The sequence below is a fragment of the Rhopalosiphum padi genome, chromosome 1 (assembly GCF_020882245.1).
Source record: "Rhopalosiphum padi isolate XX-2018 chromosome 1, ASM2088224v1, whole genome shotgun sequence".
In the NCBI taxonomy this organism is placed as follows: domain Eukaryota; kingdom Metazoa; phylum Arthropoda; class Insecta; order Hemiptera; family Aphididae; genus Rhopalosiphum; species Rhopalosiphum padi.
Window position 1 is genome coordinate 89744141 of NC_083597.1, and position 7675 is coordinate 89751815.

Sequence of the window (7675 nt, forward strand, 5' to 3'; positions counted from 1 at the left end):
CCACCACAACACCTTTTTAAGTTTTTTAATTTTTTTTGATTTCACAGTTTTTCTAACTTTAGGTACATATGTACAATCAATTACATAACAATAGATTTTATGGGAACTATTTAATATTCTCCAACTATAAACATAATGACATAATATAGTAAGTACCAAATATTTTGGTGGTTTTTAAATTATTATTTTATGTTTGGTAAGTAATATTAGAAAGAGCGAAAATTAAGAATTTTACCACTTATTTAATTTAATAAATAATCATGATTTATTATTACAATAACATATTATATTAATAAATAAGGCAGGAATATTCTATATGTCTATATTTCCAGGAATTTTTTTATAAAGTTTGTGGAATTGGTTACAATTATCGTCGTACGTTAAATAATCAATGGTTGGAAAATAACGTTAAATAGATTAATAATTCAGATTTAAAAAATATTAAATGCAGTTTGTGATAGAGTGTTCACTCAAGTAAAAAATATGGTTAAATATTTTTTTTTTTTTTTAAATGCCTATAAAAATTTGGCAATCAAAAAAATCTTTAAAACTTAAAACAAGGTAAAACGAGTACCCGTGACAAAATATATAAACATGATGGTGTTAATGAACGGTTGGTTAGCACGACACTGAACCCACTTTCATACACTAGTAAAAGCTCAATTATACTCAGAGTAATAATTGCAATGTCAGGATTATCTAAAGTAGAAAAAATTAAAACATATTAGGTATAAAGTATGAAACAGTGTATTTTACAATATAACAGGTTAAACAAAACTAGGTGTAACAATATTGTTATTATACGGCTAGACAATAATATAATGGAGCTGACACACGTGTTGTATGCTATCATCGTATCAATCACAGAATAGTGACGGCGGTTGTCCGGCCGCTTCCGGTGGGTGTGTGTGTGGATAAGTGGCTGGTTTCTGGAGGGGGGTATTCTGGCTGGGTGTGATTTGGAACACCTTGTCCACGTCGTCTGGGGGACCAACATCCGTCATGTCACACAGCAACTCCTCATCCGGTGATATCTTAATATCGACCGGTATTGAAGTGGCGGTGGCCGGTTGTTCCGTGGCCTCGGCTTGTCCGGTAGGCATTGCTACCTCCGGTGTCTTGGCCTCGGGGACAGGCGTGTTGGTTGCCTCCAGCGACTTTGGGCCTGGTGCCGGTTGGGTGGTTGAGGGTGCCGGTTTTTCCAGGCGGTACTGTTGGGAGGTGGTGGGTTTGGCGGCCTTTTTCTGTCCCCGGTATTCCCGCATTCGAAACTGGTTCCGGCGTTGCCTCGAATTTTGTGGTGGCGCTGTTGTCGTCTGTTCTGCCGTTGGCCTTTGGGCACTTTTCTGGTCCACTTTCCTCGTCGCGGGCGATGCTGGCGGTAAGAACGATCTTGGTCGTGGGACCAGTACTGCCATGAGCGGTTGGGGGGGTGGTCGGAGCAACCGTGCGGACTGCGGTCGCGGTATGCCAGCTGGCTGTACGGGACTTGTCGGTTACCGCGGGTTTCGGACCCGCGTTGGTCGCCTTGCCGAAGACCGCCGCGCGATCGTCCCACCCGTAGGTGTAGGCTACCCACAGTACCGGGTCCCGGCGTAGCTCTGCCGTGGACATCCGGCGCACCCGTGCCGCCGTAGTCGCGTGGACGGCTGCCTCCGAGTTCGCGGCCCGCAGTAACTGCTGGCTGCGTTCCAGCAGTTTCGCGGCTTGCTGTAGGGGGGTGGTGGCTGTTGATCGCTTGTCCATAATGTTGCTGTTGTTGGCTGTGTGCGGGAAATGATAAAAAAAAAAATAACCAATAATTATTGTTACCCGCCGTTATCTGTTTGTGGTGGTGTTGGGGTGTGGGTGTGCAAAGTGATATAGTAATATAAAGTAAAATAAAGTAATATACTTTAATAAATATTATTTACCAGATATTTTTTCATTATCTTTTCTTTCTGGTTCTTTCATCTTGCGATCGGGAAACAATTTATTTTTTGCAGCCATTAGATATGACAATGCCAAAAAACCTAATGTTAGCATGATTTACGATTTCAGAAAATATAAGGAAATATTTACCAATAATAATTATGCACTATACTTTTGTCAACTGTTTACCTGGCTATTTATTGCCTGGCGACGCGTACATTATTTAATTTCCGTTATCGAATGGCCAGTATAGGTGATAATAGCCAGAATATTTTTAATGCAATATAATATTAAAATATAAAATATTATTACGTTTTATATAAAGGCAATACAGGGCAGTGCAGGTCTCCAACCGGTTGTTTGCGACCCATTTTTGGGTCGCGATAAGTCTTCTTTTTAAAATAAAAATAAAATTTATAAAATTATATAAGGTAAAAAAATCATTTTTTAATTATTAAACTTAGAAAATTAATAAATGAAAATACAGTTTAAAAAATTTTGTATTGTATCCAGTTTTAATAGTAGGTACTACGGCAAAGCAGTAAGCAATTTTAGCTTTTTTACAAAGCTTACATGGGTCGCGAAAAATTTAAGCCAAAAAAAGGGGGTCACGAGTCCAAAACAGTTGAATACCACTGATATAGGGAAATAATAGACTATTCACGATAGATTAAGACGATTAAGTACCTACTACCTATTCAATAATCAATGCATAATAAAGGAATATTTTAAGTATACAAATATTCCAAAATGCTTAAGACATAAAATATATAACGTTATAAGATTATGCTAAGTGATGATAATAATTTTGAAAATTAATTCCCGTAGTTATTATTAAATAAAAGCTATATGCTAAAGTTAAAAATAGGATTCAAAATTATAAAAAATAATTGTATCTAAAATGATGTACAATACAGCTCGATATACCGCCTTTAATTTACTTTTACTATTTCATATTACAGATATTTTAGTAAAAATAATATCAGGTCAGTGTGTGGTGCCCCTAAATCCGTGGCTATGTTGGCTGCAGCCTACACCGCTTACGCTTTAATTCGGGTCTGCGTCCACTAACAACACTCCTTTAATATACATTTTGTATAATTATATGTATTTAAAGTTTTAATTAAACAATACAATATTATAATAACCTTACATAAGAATATTAAATTTTAAATGTCAACTCATAAAAATGAATAGTAAATCACAAGAGTTGTATGGTATGATTATAGAGCTTAATAACTAAAGTCTAAAATACACTCACTCAATATGTGCAATTAAGGTTATTGTAATATATTATTATAATATCATAATATTAAATATTCAATCAATTAAATAAAAGCTTTTTCAATGTACCTATTATAAGTAAATGGCAAACATTTAAAGTAGAACAAAAAACAGTTTGCGACAGTTCATAAATTAATAACCATTAAAATACCTTGCTATTTTATTATTTACTTTTTTAACAATAACACTATATATTTAGTATGTATAATATATTACGTACGTATATAATTTAGAAATTTAGAAATTAAATAAATAAATATTTTTTAAAAGTTTGATGGTAAGTAAATGTAATTTTATCCAACATAAATGTTTGAACATTTAAATGTTAGTTCACATTCAATATTTATTGAAAGAAATAATTTTTTTTGATATACATCAGACGGGAAAACAATTAAAGTAAGTCTCATTACAAAGCGTGCAAATGTCACTTATAAAATTAGTTGGTGAACTTCTTGTTTAAATATAATATTTTTAATTGATAAAACGTCATGAACATTATTTATTTGCTAAAGATTTTCAATTGTTGTTTAATTTTAACCGGTAATGTTAGTGCGAGATTCATCAAACGAACATGGATGTTGAAGAGTTGTGCTTTGCGATTTGCTTTAATCTTTATATTTCTAATCAATGTGTATAATGGAACTAAATGGGTATAATAAAAAAATATATATATTTGTATAGTACGCTTATTGTTGATGTTGATTACAATAATATAATAAATAACAATGTAATAATTGTTTAAAAAAAACTCTTGTTATTGAAATAATGTGTAATATTGTATAATATCATATTATTATTATTGTTAATAGGAACAACTACTTACCCAGTTGAAAACAAATTTATTTTATGTGTTTATGTTGTATAGTTCTCCCTATATCTTTATTACAAGTTTTGATTATAATTATGAAACAGTATATAAATATTTTATAGGATACCTTTATAATTTCAATTTATGTAATCAAAAATGAACTGTCAAGGACCTTTATGCTTAATATAATCATACTATTTACAACAGAGATTTTAAAATTTTAAATCTCTGATTTACAAGGATTCAATCATGATGAGCATTGGAAATACTGCCATAGATGTATAGCGTTTTTATTTTTTTATTCACAAATTTTATTATTGCTTGTGTGAAACACTGTTGTAATAAAAATATTATTAACAACGTTGATCTCATTTTATTTATTTAGATTAGAGGTTGTTGAAACACGATCCCGGTGAGTAGAATCCGTTCGAGGTGGTTGAGTGAAAATCGTTTCACCAGAAATTCGGTAAGGAATGGTGATCTGGTGTCTAGAAATTGGTCACTAAAAATGTGATAAATTCGATTACCGTATTTGTGAGATCAGTTTTTCTATAACTTATTAGTTATCAATCGTTGTAAAAGTTTTTCCCGTCGTATTTTTTCTTGTGAATGAATAAAAAAAATATAATTATGAAAAATGGTGATTGGGGGTCTAACTATCAGCCCTCAACAGATGCAAATGGATACCTGTACTTCTGAAGTCGAAAATCTAATGCTGTTTTGTAGGAGAAAAAGTTAAAATCAAATATTACATGTTAAAACTTAAATAAATTAAGTTGTCAAATATTATCGGGGAAAATCCATTTAAACGAAACTTAACCTCACAGGTAGGCGGATGATGTACACGTAGCAAGTGATATCAAAATTTGTATAAGTTCGAAATTCGAATAGTGTAAAGTTCCTATATAAACACCTGTTAGAGTATATAACATATTGAACATATTTTTATAATATTATGATATTTGATACTTGAATTAATATGCATTTACAGTGTCAAATCTCGAGTACTTAAACCGTTTCTGTGCTGCGATGAATTTTGCGTCCAGCACTGTTTCACTCATGTGATTCGTAAAATTCGTGTGTAATGAAACTCGGATATTCTTATTAATTGTCTTTTTAACACATATGTCAGCAATTACCGATTTATGTGTTTAATTGCATACGTATTTCATACTATGAATATAGTATTTGAATGTACTAAATTCATTCAAAGAAATTAATATTAATGCTTATACATGATCTATATAATTTCAATACCTACATATTTTAAATATTAATACATATTATATTGTGTTTCATTAGGTAGGTAACTATTTTTTCAGCAGTATAAGAATATAATTATTTAAATTTAAAACCTGTAGAATTATACTCAAATATTTATATAACAATAAACAATTGAGTCTATACATTAAAACTTATAGATGTTTATAAATTTCATTATTAACACACAAAATACTAAATTAAAGGAAATCAAAAGAGACATCATCTTCCGCTGAACAAATCCAAAGCTGAACCGGAAAGAGGAGACTGTTCTTAACAGACTCCGCATTGGTCATACCAGAATCGCCCATGGTTTTCTGACGGCCAGAGAGGGACCCTCCTTTGCCCATTTGCCAAACTTGTGGAACTGCTTTAACTGTCAAACACTTAATAGCCGACTGTTTAAAATTCAACCAAGAGCGTGTTATGAATGGGATATCCTACAACCTTGACACCGCACTCGGACCCAATCATGAAAAAAAATTTAGAGATAATTAATTTTACAAAACAAACTAAATTGTTCAACCTTTTTTAGTAAAAAAAAAAAAATTAAATGTATCATAATAAATTATGTATCTTATATATCATAACCTGTATGTAACTAATGGCCTTTGTTGTCGATGTTTTTAAGATCAATAAAAAAAAAAAAATTTCATTATTAATACTAATAATAAAATAATTTATTTACTCTTGAGAAAAATTTAATATTATTGTATTATTGTTTAATACTGCATATTAATAAAGAATTATACATTATAACCTTTATATATTGATTTTTATTATCTGAGTGTTGGATAACTATTACACTCCGGAAGCCTAATTAGGTCGTTTACATAATATAAATCTTACCTCAGAAAAATTGTATACAGCACAACCCGCGGTTGAAAATATATGATGTAAAGGTTAAGCTACCGAGAACAACAAAACAATACGATAAAATGCAATTTATTGAATAAAAAAACAGTATTATGCATCGACAATTAATAGGCTTCGAATCAAACGTATAATATACGTGTAAATTTAAACAAAAACTATAAAATAAATATCTCGTACGTAGATCGACGTCCGTGATTATATGTGCGAAAAAAACGAAGAAAAACTATGAAATAGTCTTAAAAGTTAAAGTCCTATGAAAAGTGGAAAATATAAGAAAAATCATATCAGTAATAATAGGTAATAACAATCAATGTTAGACCGCGGTAGACCTTTTCCCATGCAACCACTGTGATCTTGGCTATTGTGAACGTGACTATTTTTCATGTTTTATTATAAGAAGAAAGATATTATGTCAAATCTATGAGTGTTTTTTCAACAAATTTTACTATTTACTTTGTATCAGCGATGGGCCACAGTTGAGTGAGTTGTTCGTTGTTCATAGGAAATCTATAAAAAAAAAATATTCATAACTAGGTGCTTATAAATAACAAATCTAACTATATTAACGTGGATAAATGTATTATCAAAAAAAAAAAAAAAAATAATATATAATAAAGAATCATTATAAATTACAATCACTCAAAAAAGTTAACGTTTTTGTAATGTGCACAACGTTTCGAACAGATTCGTATGTCATTCAACGACGTCGCAGCCACCGAATAATCGGATCAGAATCGAATCGCACGCGTTGTCAGATCATTACGGTGGCACACGAGACGGGCAGCTCAAACGAGAGCGATACACCCGTAACGCGGAACTCTGACGAGTCACTGGAGCTGTGCCATCTGCTCACTAGATCTGACGTACGCGCGAATCGTCAATTCTGCGGAACGTAACCGGCCGTTGCCCTGCGCATGTCGTCGATGACGATACGCACAGGGAGACGAGGTTTTACGAATATACGTTCTGTTTGGAAAACGTACTTGAACACTTACGAATAATGTATTGCTAAGAGTGACTGCAGTTTATTGCATAATGCGGGATCAGTGTTCGCGTAAACGCAACACACCAAACACTGACGCGCTGCCAGACTTATATATAGGCCTGCACGGGACATGGACAAAGTCGAATTTTGTTCGGGCATACCAGAGAGCTTGAGCTGAGGAAATGTTGAGTTTGCGAATAGGTTGCATATTGTAGATATGAATAAAATCACTATTTAATAATAAAAGCAATATGATATGCTGATAATCAAAAAATATAGATCCAGATGCTTTTCCTTTAATCGCGCAAGTCTGCCCGGGTGGGTCTTGCTACGACGGAGGAACGCCAGTGAATGTCAGTGCTGGTCGTTCCGCAGGGCCTTTTATACCCGGTGCATTAGCGATTACACAAGACCGGTTTCGTGTTTTGTGTCAGATAACATGGAACCGTCGAAACCCCAATAGTGCAGCAGCCGCTGATAAACGCACAATTTAAACAAAAGTTATTATAATAATAATAATATAATAATAATAATAATATTAATTTAATTAA

At 32.5% G+C, this 7675-nt stretch overlaps 1 protein-coding gene and 1 long non-coding RNA gene across 2 annotated transcripts; both read right to left on the reverse strand.

The window, feature by feature from the left end:
- Positions 1 to 788: 788 nt before the first annotated feature.
- Positions 789 to 2339, reverse strand: LOC132932391 (uncharacterized). The gene is made up of 2 exons (XM_060998752.1): positions 1914 to 2339; positions 789 to 1763 (listed from the first exon to the last, which is right to left on the reverse strand). Exons 1-2 carry the CDS (start codon positions 2023 to 2025, stop codon positions 1036 to 1038), a joined length of 840 nt encoding a protein of 279 aa, XP_060854735.1. The 5' UTR covers positions 2026 to 2339; the 3' UTR covers positions 789 to 1035.
- A 2890-nt stretch (positions 2340 to 5229) lies between these two features.
- Positions 5230 to 7465, reverse strand: LOC132918301 (uncharacterized). Its single transcript, XR_009660440.1, has 3 exons — positions 7286 to 7465; positions 6593 to 6646; positions 5230 to 6171 (listed from the first exon to the last, which is right to left on the reverse strand). It is a non-coding gene; the product is annotated as an uncharacterized LOC132918301 (long non-coding RNA).
- Between the last annotated feature and the right edge of the window lie 210 nt (positions 7466 to 7675).